Source organism: Leopardus geoffroyi, chromosome A3 (assembly GCF_018350155.1).
Source record: "Leopardus geoffroyi isolate Oge1 chromosome A3, O.geoffroyi_Oge1_pat1.0, whole genome shotgun sequence".
Taxonomy (NCBI): domain Eukaryota; kingdom Metazoa; phylum Chordata; class Mammalia; order Carnivora; family Felidae; genus Leopardus; species Leopardus geoffroyi.
In genome coordinates, this window is record NC_059336.1 from 45,448,772 (window position 1) to 45,462,614 (window position 13,843).

Here is a 13,843-nt window from a genome sequence, read left to right on the forward strand (position 1 = left end):
AATTGAAGATTAGTATCTTGGTTTGAACTTTTCTTGTCAGGCGCTCACGGAGACAGCAGTGTCTATACCCTCCTGCTATCTCACAGAATGTGAATACTAAGATCTCAGTTACATCTTAGCCATGGCAGGGCTGTTCATCTTACCAGACTGAATTCATATCTCGAAATAGCAAAACAGCTCAGGAATGTTGATAGCAGCAATATTCCTAATATGGCCAAAAAGCAGAAATAGCCCAAATGTCCATCAACTGAGGAACGGACAACCAAAACATGGCCTACCATGACAATGGAATACATATTTGGCAATAAAAGAAGAGAAATACTGACATAGGCTACAACATGGATGAACCCGAGACCATGCTAAATGAAAGAAGCCAGTCATCAAAGACCATGTACTGTATGATTCCATTTATACAAAATGTCTGGAATGGGCAGATCCATAGAGACAGAAAGTAGACTAGAGGTTGCCATGGGCTAGACGTAGGGTAGGGGGAGTGGGGACTGACAGCTTAATGGGTACATGGGTTCTTCTCTCTGTTTTAGGATGAATTAAAAAGTTCTAACATTAGGTTTGAGGTGATGGTTGCACAACCTTGCGAATGTACTAAAAACATCAAATTATATACATTATTATTAAAAATTTTTTTTAAGGTTTATTTATTTTTGAGAGAGTAGACAGAGCACAAGCAGGGGAGGGGTAGAGACAGAAGGAGACAGATTCCAAAGCAGGCTCCAGGCTCTGAGCTCTCAGCACAGAACCTGATGCAGGGCTGTAACCCATGGGCCATGAGTACATGACCTGAGCTGCAGCTGGACGCTTAACTGACTGAGCCACCAAGTGCCCTGAGACTATTTTTCTAAGAACAAAACAATGCCAAGGAAACTTACCCTCATATCCTAGCTCTTCTGGATCACTACTGTCATTTTACATCTCTTCAAACAATGTTCTGTGTATCAGGGAGTTATCTCCCATGATTCTTCACACCAGCCCACAGGTTCCTGACCACTGGATTCTGGCATGAGTCTGGTTGGGGGGTTGTCTTAAGCAGGTCTTGACCTGACTGCAAGTCAAAGTTCTGCCCATCTCCTTTTTACCTTCTTCCTCCCACCATGCAGACCCAAAGAGGTGGGTGTCACCATGCTCCCCTCACCTGTATAGTCCCAGTAAGGGGCTGTGTTCTGTGGCACTAGGGATATGGGAGTCACTAGGGGGAGGGGAGGGGTAGGCCCCTCTAGCAGTCCCATGGAGAACGTTCAGGGGGAGCATCTCTTCGATTAGTACAACATTTATTCATTAGTCAACATGTCTTCTATGCCTGCTGTGTGGCAGGTGGTGGGAATATGTAGGGAATGAAATATTATCTAACTATTATCTAACTATCCCTGCTGCCCCTCCCCTAGAATATCCTCCCCATAGAAGTCAGTGATCTTTTTAATCAAGAATTGTATCGTGTCGGGGCGCCTGGGTGGCGCAGTCGGTTAAGCGTCCGACTTCAGCCAGGTCACGATCTCGCGGTCCGTGAGTTCGAGCCCCGCGTCGGGCTCTGGGCTGATGGCTCGGAGCCTGGAGCCTGTTTCCGATTCTGTGTCTCCCTCTCTCTCTGCCCCTCCCCCGTTCATGCTCTGTCTCTCTCTGTCCCAAAAATAAATAAACGTTGAAAAAAAAAAATTAAAAAAAAAAAAAGAATTGTATCGTGTCACCCCACTGCTTAACACCCTCCAGGAGCTGCCCTGCTCACTAGTGTAACAGCCAAAGTCTTTCCCTAGGTCTGTGAGGCTGTTCTGATCTTCCTCCTCCTCCTCACCTCCTTGCTTGCTTTGCTCTAACCATGATGGGCCCTTCACTGTTCCTCAAACATACCAGGAAATGCCTGCCTCAGGGCCTTTGCACTTGCTGTTTCCTCTGCCTGGAGTGCTCTTCCCCCAGACTCTAAATGGCTTGCTCCCTTACCTCCTTCAAGCCTCTCCTCAAATGTTTTCTTAGTGAGGCCTTCCCCACATCCCACGTCGAAGAGGCTATCACCCCAGTGATGCTTCTCAGTTGCACTCCTGGTCCTCCTTCCCTGCTGCTTTTTTTTTTTTTTCTTGGCACCCCTCAGGTTCTGAGAAGCCAGCATCTTTCTCACCCATCTAAAAGATAAACTTCAGGGACGCCTTGGTGGTCAGTCGGTTAAGCGTCTGACTCTTGGTTTCAGCTCAGGTCATGATCTCATGGTTTGTGAGTTCAAGCCCTGCACTGGGCTCTGCGCTGGCGGCCAGCACAGCACCTGCTCTCTCTCTCTCTGTCTCTGCCCCCCACCCCCTCAAAATAAGTAAACATTAAAAAAACTAAAAGATGGGCCTCATGGAGGGTGTGGTTGCTGTTCTGCCCATTTCTGTACCTTCCATACTAGCACACAGTAAATATTCGTGGAAGGAATGCGTGAAGCCCTGACCCTCAGGGGGCTTCTGTGATGATCTTAGAAGTGAGGCCACAGTTCCCATCCACTTGGGCTGTACCAAAGGTCTGTCCCCAGGGCCCAAGCTGGACTGAGCTTTAATATATAAATATGGCCTCTAGCAAAGTCACCAGTTTTGGGGAATTGGAATAAAGAACAGAGGCAGCCTAGTGGCCTGCGGAGTCTCATTTCTGGCTTCTTCTGTGGTCATCCCTTCCCTCTGGGACTCGCCGTGATGTTCTTGGGTTGGTTCACATCCCCTGGTCAGGAGGGCCTGGACTTGGAAAGCCGCTCTCCCAGGTGTTACAGAGGGCTCTGCTGTAACAGTCAGGCTGTTCCTCTAGCTGCTTCCCTGAGCCCTGGGGACAGAGCTAGGGAACAGGGTTTCCCTAACTACCACGCACAGGCTCTGGGACACGAACCAGCTGCAGGGTCTGCCCCAACATACTTCAGCAGCAATGGCAAGGGAACCTGCACTCCTTGGTTTTGCCTGGGATCAGGGCGGGGGGAGCAGGACCCTGCCACCTTGGTCCTGGAAGACCCACAGCAGCTGTCCTCACCCTGGGGCCATCTCAAGATCAGTCGACCCTGCTTGATAGAAGAGACAGGCTGGGTGACCGAGTAGGCTGAGGACCCCACCACAGATAAGGGCTCAGCACTGCAGGGGGAGGTAGGAGGGGCCTGGTGTGGGGACACAGGCAGGTAGAATGTGTCCTCTATGCATCTGGGATTTCATTGTCTCATATTCCTGAAGTGGTCAAAAAATAGGGTTTTGCCTGTTCTTTCTCTCTGTACACTCTACAGAGATGCTATTAGGTTTCCTCTGTGCTGAGAAATTAATTTTGGCCAGTGAATGCTGTAAATACATTATGGTGGGGTAGTTTTGTTTGTTTGTTTTTTACAAAGTTGACTGGCGTGTTTCCCTTTTTTTTTTTTTTTTTAGGGATTTTTACCCCCCCAGCCTTTTGAGGGCCTTTGTAGGTTAACTAGAGAAAAGGAACCAGCTTTTCTCTTTATTATGCTATGTAGAGGTTTACCTCCTGGTTATCAGCATATATACTTCTGGAAAAGGAGACAATGTAATATTCTATTTTCTGTCAGCAGACTTAAATGCTAGTAAGAGAGCTTCCATTCAGCCTCTGCTTTGGCTTGGTTGTTGCTAGAAACTTAAGCAAGGTCATGGGGTCTTCAGGAGCCCACCTTAATGGCTGTGGTTTGCACATGCTCCACCCTCTAGAACCAGGAGAACACTATGGTCACAGTTGCAGTTCACATCCCAATGTGAACATGGGGTGTCAGAAGCTCCAGGTTCTTCCGAAACAAATCCTCAATGTTACTTCAAATGAGCTTTAATTAAGAGTCATTTCCAAAAATTGCCTCTGAGAAAAATTCTTGGTACCTGCCGGCCATCTCTTGGCAACTGCAAAAGTGTCACGGGAACTGTAATTAACAGTTAGGCAGGGAGGAAGATGCCACTTGCATTTAAAACCCTGTGAAGGCTGCAAAATCAGAACTAAAGGCAAGACAGCTCACAGAAAAACCAGCATCTTCAAGTTCTTCCAAAGGAACAATTTAAATGTGATGGCAGTACTTTAGAATAAATACTCTTGGGTCCCTTCTTTTTCTGGGAATCTGTGAACATCCCCTAACCTCAGCACCAGCCTCACGGCCGGGGCGGTGGTTCCCCATGCTGGCTCTGGAAGGAGTCATTTCTTCCTCTGTGTTCTTCCCATGTTGACTGTCCCCTATTTTATTCTTCTTGTCCATGGCCTTCCAGTTGCCATACATCTCAATTTTTAGCCAACGTGGGAAAGTTAAAAATTGACTGGTGGGAGAGGTGCCTGGGTGGCTCAGTAGGTTAAGCATCTGATTTTGGTGCAGGTCATGATCTCACAAGTTCGTGGGTTTGAGCCCTGTGTCGGGCTCTCTGCTGTCAGCACAGAGCCTGCTTCTGATTCTCTGTCTCCCTCTCTCTGTCTGTCCCCCACTCGTGTGCATGTGTGCACTCACACACCCTCTCTCTCCCCACCCCCTCAAAAATAAACATGAAAAAAATTTTCTTAAATGATTGGTGAGGGACTTAGTAGTGTACCTAATACATGTTAGGTAAGTTTCCATTCTCTTCCAGGCTCACAAGGTAGATGGCACAGCCCACTTCAGGAAAATCTCAACCCAACAGACCCACACCTTTGGCTCACTGTATCTCTTTCTCTCTCTCTCTCTCTCTCTCTCTCTCTCACTGTATCTTTTTGATATGTGATTATAGTTCAGAAGCAACTAATCTGGGCTTATTCATAAGTAGCCATTTTTTAGTGGTTCCTGAATATCTGCTCTTCCCTAACAAGACTGCAAGCTGCAGAAGGGTAGGAAAGACATGGAAAATGAAGCTTCCAGAGTCTTTGTGTTCCCTTAAGATGCCTAGCACAGCCCTGGGGGGAGGGGCAGGGTGAATTTGGAGATGGCAACATTTGACAGGTAGCACCATTGTGGTCTACTGGATCAAATGGAACAAATGTTTGTCTCATCTCTTTCTTTCCCCTCCCGGAGCTGACACTGAGGACAACAAAAGCATTTTAAGAGGAAAAAGAGATGAATAAGCATGAAGCAAACTCTGGTGCTAAACAGGGCTATCAAGAATTCTCTTTAAAATCTACAATACCATTTAGGAAAGGATGCCAAATCACATATCAGTTATTCAAACCACATTATCTGGTCTGTGGAGTACCCAGGCCCTGTGGCTTCCCCTGCCTTTTTCACACCAGGTTTTGGTCATATTGCTTATCACTGGTCCACTTTCACTAGGAGACCAGGGAGAGAGGGGACAGCTGAACAATCACAGGAGTCTGCCCTGTGTCTGTCTCAGGCCCAACACACGTCTGTGGCCTCAAGACACCTATGCCACTTCAAGCAACAGCCTGAATTATTCTGTCCACATTTCTATTTTATTCCTGTTGCATATGTTTTAAGAAAGAAATTACATGTGTCATTCTCTAAAGAATTTACTGCCCATTATAGATAGAATACGTGTGCACACACACGCACACACACACATGACTTACATAGGCTAAGAAAAACCAAGATAGAAGTAATGACAAGTTAAATGGCACATTAAAATGAGGATCCAAGCATTACAAAGATGCCTTGACAGTGGTTCTCAGTCCTGCCTGCATAATAGAATGCCCTCAGGAGTTTTTTTTCAAATGTTTATTTATTTTTGAGAGAGACAGAGTGCAAGGGGCGAGGGGCAGAGAGAGAGGGAGACACAGAATCTGAAGCAGGCTCCAGGTTCTGAGCTGTTAGCACTGAGCCTGACATGGGGCTCGAACTCACGAACCTGGAGATCATGACCTGAGCTGAAGATGGAAGCTCAACCTACTGAACCACCCAGGTGCTCTGCCCTCAGGAGTTTTTAAAAGAAAATCCTCATGCTCAGGCCACACCCCAGACCAACATATGCACATCTCTAGAGGAGGGATATAGCATAAGAATACATAGGGATTCGCAGGTGAATCACAAGCTGGGGCCAGCATTACTGGGTGTGGGTGATGGCATTATGGGTGGTTTAAGGAAACCCAATGGATGCTTCATCATCTTTGCAAGAAGAATACATTTTAAGTTTTAAAAAATATGTCATATGAAAGGGGTCAGAATTGAGCTGGTTATGTGTAAAGGAAGATTCGGGCTGGCTCTGGGTGGGACTGCTGGGATAGAAACTCTGTGTGGGGCAATTAGCTCTTTGTAGGCCATGCGGCAGCACCCGGTTGGCTACAGCCAAACGTGCTGAGGTTGCTGAGTGGGGGTGGCCTGAGTTCTTGAATAGACAATGACCTAACAGAACTTGTCTTTAAGGGAAAATTCTGGATGATTTTATTGGAGTTCTGAGCTTTCTTCCAGATCTTTAACTAACATTAATAAAAAGCCAGCAGCCATGGCTTTGATTTATGGGACTATCCCCACGGAGGGCGCCAGGATAGCATTTCCACAACTGAGGTCCCTGGCCTGCACTCCCCTTCCAGCAGACAGGTAAATGGGTAGGCAGTGGTATATTCCAGGATGAGAAAGGAAGAATCGGGAGGTGCATGTTCCAAGAAGATGACAAAAGGAAGATGGGCTGGAAGAGGAAGAGGTTTGCATAAGATGGAGTGAGGAAAAACATGGACAGACAGGGTGGGTGAGCATGATAGCCCAGTAAACACCTGCTGAGGGTTCTCTATGTGCCAGGCACTGTGCTCATCTCTTTACACATATTAACTTGCTGAATCCTTATGAATACCCTTAAGGAAGTTTCTTATTAGACCCATTTTACAGAATCAGACTAAGCTGTAGAACCACAGGTAACATGGCTGTGGCCACACACTGGAATGCAGAAGACACTAGCCCACTCAAGGGAATCCATCCTCCCTGCAAAGAGCCTCCAAGGAAGCTGGGGAGGCTGGTGTCAGTGGAAGGTTCTGGCCTGTGTTGAGCCAGGAGGACAGGAAAACAGTGGAGTTGAAATGATTAGGGTGACTGTATGCAAGAAAGAGCAAAAGAAGGCAAGCCTGGGCTGTGTTAAGTACTGACAGAGGAAGATCCATTAACCCTGGCAATGGGGTATGAAGGGTCAAAGGTTTGCTGATGGGCACTGCCATCTGCCTTTATTCTAGGGTTCAGCAGCAGCGTGTGGGTACATAGGCTCTGGGCCTGGGTCTGGCTGTGTTCCTCCCACCCCCAGAATGTCAGAGGCCCCTCCAAGTGTTGGGATGGCCTGCCCGAACCCTTGGGACCTGACTTATCCAGGGCACGTGGGAGCCTCTAATGCATGTTTGCTCACTCCATGAAGTCAGAGTATATTCTGGGCTTCAGTTCCCTCCTCTGTTCGATGTGGTTGGTTAGAAGCAGGAGTGAGAGGGCTCCTTAAAGGATTCTGCAGCCACAACTACGAGGCTGCCTTATACGCTGTCACAATTATGTGGGTGTGCTGGCCAGTGAAGTGATTGACTGTCATCAGAACAACCATAACCTGAGTTTCTGTGGCTTATGTTTCCAGCACTATCACTTCCCTAAATTTCATTCTTGTCTCCTGAAGACTTTCTGAAGAGCAATGAGGAAGGTACGGCTTTCCTGAACAGGCTCTGTTTGAAAAACATTAAGATAGTATTTGCTTCTCTCCTCCTCAGGGAGGAGGAGTTTGTAGACTGACAAACTCTTATAACTGGCTGGTTAGGAACTCCGTGACCAATATAACTGACAGCCAGCATTTGGTGACAGCTTACCAAGTAGGGGATGGTGGTAACCATCTGAGTCTTGGATGATGTCACTAAAACTGGACTCCACTTTGGGAAGAAAAGAAAGTGCGTAATGAGGGGTGAGGACCCCACTGCCAAACTGCCCATGGCCTTTTGGTTGTCTCTTTATAGCTTGGTCTTCAGCTTACTCAAAATTGATGTGAAGCAGTTAGGCTTCATATCCCCTGAAGCTTCTTCTAGTTCCATGTTCTCCAGTGTTCTTTGCTGGTTTCAGCAAATTTAATAGGAAGGTGAACACATAAGAAATGTCATCAATAGAAACCTTATGAAGAACACTTTAACATGGAGGGAGGAATGGAGGAAGGAGAGGAGAGAGGAGTGTGGGGGAGGAGGGTGGGAGAGAGAGAGAGAGAGGGAGAGAGAGAGAGGCTGAGTGAGTTGGTAACATGACCACCCTCAATGAATGGGGAAAATCTGTCATCTTTTGGGAGGTTACAGTTAGAGTCTCCCTTGTGCAGTTTCTGGGGATCAGCCTGATTGCTAACTGCCAGGAAACTGGTCACGTGGGGGATCTGTGTGCAGAATGGCAAGCCTGCAACATCCTGGCACATGAAGCTACTGTGTATGGTTCGGGGGTCCAGCCGGTGAACTCCTCTAGGTAAAGGCTGATGAGTTACAAAAGTAGTTTGTGTAGCATCCACTTGCCAGCTTCACTTTGGGACCAATACACCTGAAGTCTTATGAGGGTCACTGGAATGATCCAGTGACACCAGGCAGAGTCTTCTGATAGGTTCTATGAACTTAATTTGATTTTGTTGTAGAAGAAAATTACAAAAGTCTTTTATATTAGGTAGGTGAGCACAATAATCCTCTCCAAGAGGGCACATGTCCACTTCCTGAGCTTGACCGCTGAAAGCTTACGGTTTTGTGAATAGGAATGGTGGTGGCAACCTCCTAAGACCGACTCAGACTAATCTGGGTTAAGCTCCAAATATGACCTACATCAAGAATGACAGAATCGGGTGGAGCCGAATGAGGAGTTTCCTCCCACTTGCTCTAAATTCTGGAACCTTTACCACCTAGCCTATCATAAAGGTGAAAGTATGTCTCACCACATCTTGGAGGAATCAAATGTGTTTATGTAGGGCTCACAAATAAACAAAGATTTGTGCTCCCTCTGCTGGTTCCCTACAGGAATATTAAGGTAGAAAGGAACCAAAAACAGTGTTGGCATCTTCAGCAAACACTGTTGATTTGTGTATACTGAGAACAACTCATTTAACTCGGTTTTGGGACATTCTTTGAAAAACTCAGTCTTTATCAGGTTCCAACCAAGGCACTTGGAAATTCTTAAAATCAGATATTAAATCAGACATACCTGTAGTCCTCCACTACCAAATTGCTAGCTGTGACTGTAATAGTGATTTGGGGATTCATTTATCAACAGACACAAGTGGATTCCTCCAAGGTTTTAAGATCTAGACACAACCTTTAAAGCAGTTCTTGGAAAAAACAAAATCTCAGGTCCAAGCTAAAGTTTCTTTTTTCTCTTCTTGTGTATAAGACCAGCTTCCAAAAGGTAAAGATTTATACTATTTATATCCTTTCCAATAATGTCAAACATTAGACTTGATTTTCCAAATCATTAGCATGCAGAAGAATGACCTCATGGTGAACAGATGCACTTGGCTGTGAGCTGCAGTGATTACATCAGCCCCGCCCAGCAGTCGAGGGTGCCCATTCCAGTTAACCCTTTGAAGGCCTCTCTGCAGCCCCCCCTTCCTTAGGAACATGCATGAAAACACAAGCCAAGTCCCTCACCCCAATGTGTGTATGTGTTAAATGAGTATGTATACCTGCATAAAACATATATGTATGTAAACACACACACACACACACACACGTGTGTGTGTGTGTGTGTGTGTTAACTGCAGCAAATATTTTAACACTGGCTACCTTTCAGAAATTGCTGGTCAATAAGGAAGGAATCAAAAGGAACATAAACTACAGGGCTAAAAAAAAAAGGCAGCTCAAATACTTACGATGTACTAGGTATTATGAGTACAAGTAGTAGACAGAATATGTATGTGGTAGGTGGTGTTTCAAAATAACATTTTCTGACTTGGAAAATAGTTTCTTTTTAAACCTCTTTTTAAGAAGTGGAGCACCCACCTATTAGCTAACAATTAAAGACCCTACATCCTCATCAGTGGTTGACAGTGAATCATGAAGAGAAACACATTTACTTGGCCGGTGTGCCCCTCTCTGGCTGCCTCCCGTGACAAGGAACAGCACTGGGGCAGGGGGAGTCTGAAGAGAAGGCATTTTCCAACAGCAGTGTCTTTGGGCACAAGCCACTCCCACTGAGCACACTTCCTACTTATGCATAGGACTCCAAGGCTGATATCACAGGCCTTCCCTCTAGAAATGGGAGCTACTTGCTGCTACAAACACAGTGTGGAAGGAATACAGGGTTCAGGTTACTCTGCCTCCGCATTAACAACAAAGCCCCTTGCATGGAGGATACAAAGAAAACCTGGGAGCCCCTAATTCCTCAGATTGTGCATATGCATGTGAGCAGGAGCCCAAGGCCCTGCTTTGATGGCACTGCTGGCCGAGACGGTCTGATTGGGTCCTAAGTGCACTGTGGGGGCTTAAGCGGCTGAGGGTCAATTTTTCCAGTTGGCTTGCGGCTTGGAAGAGAAGAGTTCACCTCTGTTTCTTAGTTTAAGCTAGCTGGCTCATGTGGGTTTGACTGTACTTGTCCCGAGAAAATAGGAAACACCGAATAAATGAAAAATGTTTTCATCTGTAAAAGTGGTAATAGGCTGGGATAGGGATTCCTCAAAAGCAAAACTGCTATGTGAAGAGCGGAGGATGTGCTTTTGAAAATGTGCCTATTTATGGTCTGGAAATGCTCCGCCCTCACTGCACTGCCTCCAGATTTCAGTTTGCATCAAGTTCCTTTCCAGTTCCTTCCTCATCTTTGGTGTGGGCAGATATGCAAAGTGGTGACAGAGAACATGCCGCCCAGACTTAAAATTGCATTCATGGACTGGTGTGATATGTGTACAAAAATTTTATCATTCAACACGGAATGCTCTAAACCCTAAACATTATGAAATGTAATGTGGATGCAAACAATTTGAAAGGAGGAAGAAACGGCATTTGTCTTGATAGCCCATGTTTGGTTTCATGTTCCTTTTGTATGGGTCCCAGGGCCCACTCATGAGCTGTCAGACCCTTATCTGCTAAGTGACCTTGGCAACGTGATGCTCTGAAGAAGCCTGCTAGCCATTGCCTCCAAATACCAGGTCCTGAAAAACCCAAATCACTTCTGGAGACTCACTTAAGATATTACCTACACACTAGCTCATTCGGATGGATTTAAATAATTATGAACTTTTGGAAAAGATCAAACTAATTTACATAGATGCTAAAGTATGCATGCAAAACAAAGCTCATCAATATTTGTTTCAGGAACATCTTAATCTAGAGCCTTAAGAATGTAAGAGTTAAGGAATGTCAATACCTAGTTATTATTTCATTTCTTCTAATTAAAAGAAACAAAAACCTTTCTTAAGAGTTAAAAACAAACAAACAAAAAAACCCCAACAACTCACAAAACCCTGCACAGAAAAACTAAGTCCCAGGACCTCATGAGGATGAAAAAGAGCTGAATGCGATCTTTAAAAAATTAGCTTTGCTACAGATCCTTCATGTTCTTTCACCTACACACTATAAATGATTTTCAACCTCTAGCCAGAGTGGTGTGAAATCTCCATTTCCCTTGAAACTGATTTTTTTTTTTTTTTTTTTTTTTTTTGGTTTTAGATAGAATGTTGGCAGAGGGTATAAAAGAATTCAATTCACAGCTGTTCTACTTTTTTTTTTTTAATGTAGGAAACATTAATCAAAGCTTTAAGTTATAAGCTTTCTCATGTTGTTTAGTATTCCAGTTCAACAAAGATCAATAGAGGCCATCCCTGTGTTTCTTGACGCCTCACCAGGAAGCAGAGGCGTGATTATGTAAATCGCCCGGCTCCAGCACCTCGGCCAGCTTGCTTATCTCCCCGGCCTTCTGCCTGCTGCTCCTGGCTCCCTGTGCAAAGTGCAAGCCTCTCCCTCTTATCTCCCAACAAAGCTCGGAGAGGCAAGGATTGAAGCCAGCGATGTTAAACAATGATGCATGGCTGATTTTATTTGTAAGTGATTTATTTCACTGAATTTAATTTTTTTTCACTTTGTGTGTAAGATATTTAGTAACAAGTCAGAATTGGAGAAGTAAGGCGGTGTTCAGAGACAATTGACACAGGTTAGAAATCTATTAAGCATGCTAACAGTTGTGTCTACACCGGTGGAAGAAGAAGGAAGCCCCTCATTGAGAATTTCAACATGCATTGACTAAATATCCCATTTACTCTCTGAAAGGCAATTAATCTGTAATTACATGCAGAAATTCACAAGTAATTCTATTCTTTGGGAAAAAAAAAAAACCCACAGTAATCATATAATCAGTTTAAGGGGTAGTACCCTTTTTTTTTTTTTTTTTGAATTGGAAATACAAAAAGAGTAAAACCTAAAAACAAGGACATTCATGGAAATTTCTGAAATATTCCATTGGCATAATAAATGAAAATGATTGAAAGCCAGTTTCTAAACAGGTTCCACGCCAGGTGCTGCGCTGGTCGGCAGCCTGTCCCTGTGACACAGGCCACTCCAGAGAGAAAGCGTGCACGCGGCTCTGGTGTAATGATGGACCAGGGGACACTGTCCTTCCATCTCTCCTGCATTAATCCCTGACCCGAGTATCTTGGCAGCATAATCCCCATTTAGCATTAGTAGCAACGGCTTCAACTGTGAGGAACACTTTTTTGATAAGTAAGCACTGATTCGGGCATCGCTTTTAAACAACATATTCCCAGCTCAGCAAGAAACCTACACTCCTGAATGAACCGGAGCACATTACTGAGAAAAAGTTCATTAACCTTGCTAGATTCGGGGGTTAACAGGATAGCTGAAGAAAAGCACTGAGTGAACAGCTCGGATACAAAACAAATTAAAATGAATGTCATCATTCCTTTTGATATTCATTAGTTGATTCAGAGGGAGAATGCTCTTCTTAAATTTGCAAGCATTTATCTGTGAAAAACAGGTGTACATCTGCTGCTCGAGTGGGTCCTAAGCGCGGGAGGGCAGAATAATGCAGACACTCACCCGTTCCGCCGAGGGAGGGGCTGGGCGAGGGAGAAAAGACTTGGGCCGCGAAATCCTCAAACGTCATTACTTCTCGGTGGTTCTGAATTATTGCTTCGAGGTACAGAGCTCTCTCTTCGTAGCTGCAGTCATTGATTAAGGAAACAAGTGCATGTGGAACGACACATATAACAATGACATGGTTCACTCTGGTTTGAATACGGTTATGCAACTTTTATGTGTGTGTGTGGCGGGGGGAAGAAAGTACCTTCCAAGTCTGTTAACCTCTTGCCAGGGAATTAAATAGAAGTCATAATTAACGGTAAGATTCTGATGTTGAGACCTGTTTCTCTTAGACTTCAGTTACATCCAACACCAGTATTACTGAAAAATATGAACATCAATAGTTATAGAATCATAGCAAAAAATCATTAAGGTTGATCCAAACAAACAAAAACAGAGGCATTGATTGTGACGGCATCTCTTTCCACTGACGACTGTGTGACGATGTCAGACCTTCCCTTCCTAGGTCAGTGGATAGAATGTTCTTCTCAGTCCCTTTAAAATGAATTGACACTTGAAGCAAGAATTGGTGTACACTTAAAAAAAAAAAAAAAAAAAGACCCTGCACGGAAGAGGGAAGGCCAGGAAGGTATGCTCCAAGGGGGCACAAGTGCCTCAGGCCAGGACAGGCTACGAGCATTAGAAAATAGGAACTAATAAGTGGGGGACTCTAGCAGAGAGTGCACAATGCAATTTAAAAAAGAAAAGACTATTGCCTTTTAATTAAAACTGCAGTCTGGAACACACGCATTCAAATGTGTAATCAAAAACCAGTCACCAATAAAACTTACAAGCGTAACACGCTGAAGCAACTTTCCAGCTGTCTTAATAGGACCCCTGCGTGTGGCAGCCTTTCATAGGGCAGAAAGCAAATCTTCCCCTTTTGTGTATGGCTTCTGTTTCCTCGGAAGGTGAATCA

General features: G+C 44.9%; 1 protein-coding gene across 7 annotated transcripts in view; it reads right to left on the bottom strand.

Annotated features, from left to right (window-relative positions):
* Positions 1-13,843, bottom strand: part of RALGAPA2 (Ral GTPase activating protein catalytic subunit alpha 2) — a 324,892-nt gene that overhangs the window by 9,884 nt on the left and 301,165 nt on the right. For all 7 annotated transcript variants that reach the window (XM_045445466.1, XM_045445467.1, XM_045445465.1 and 4 more), the window contains one exon: positions 12,883-13,004. In XM_045445466.1, the coding sequence (XP_045301422.1) occupies positions 12,883-13,004 (122 nt within the window). The remainder of the gene's footprint in view (positions 1-12,882; positions 13,005-13,843) is intronic.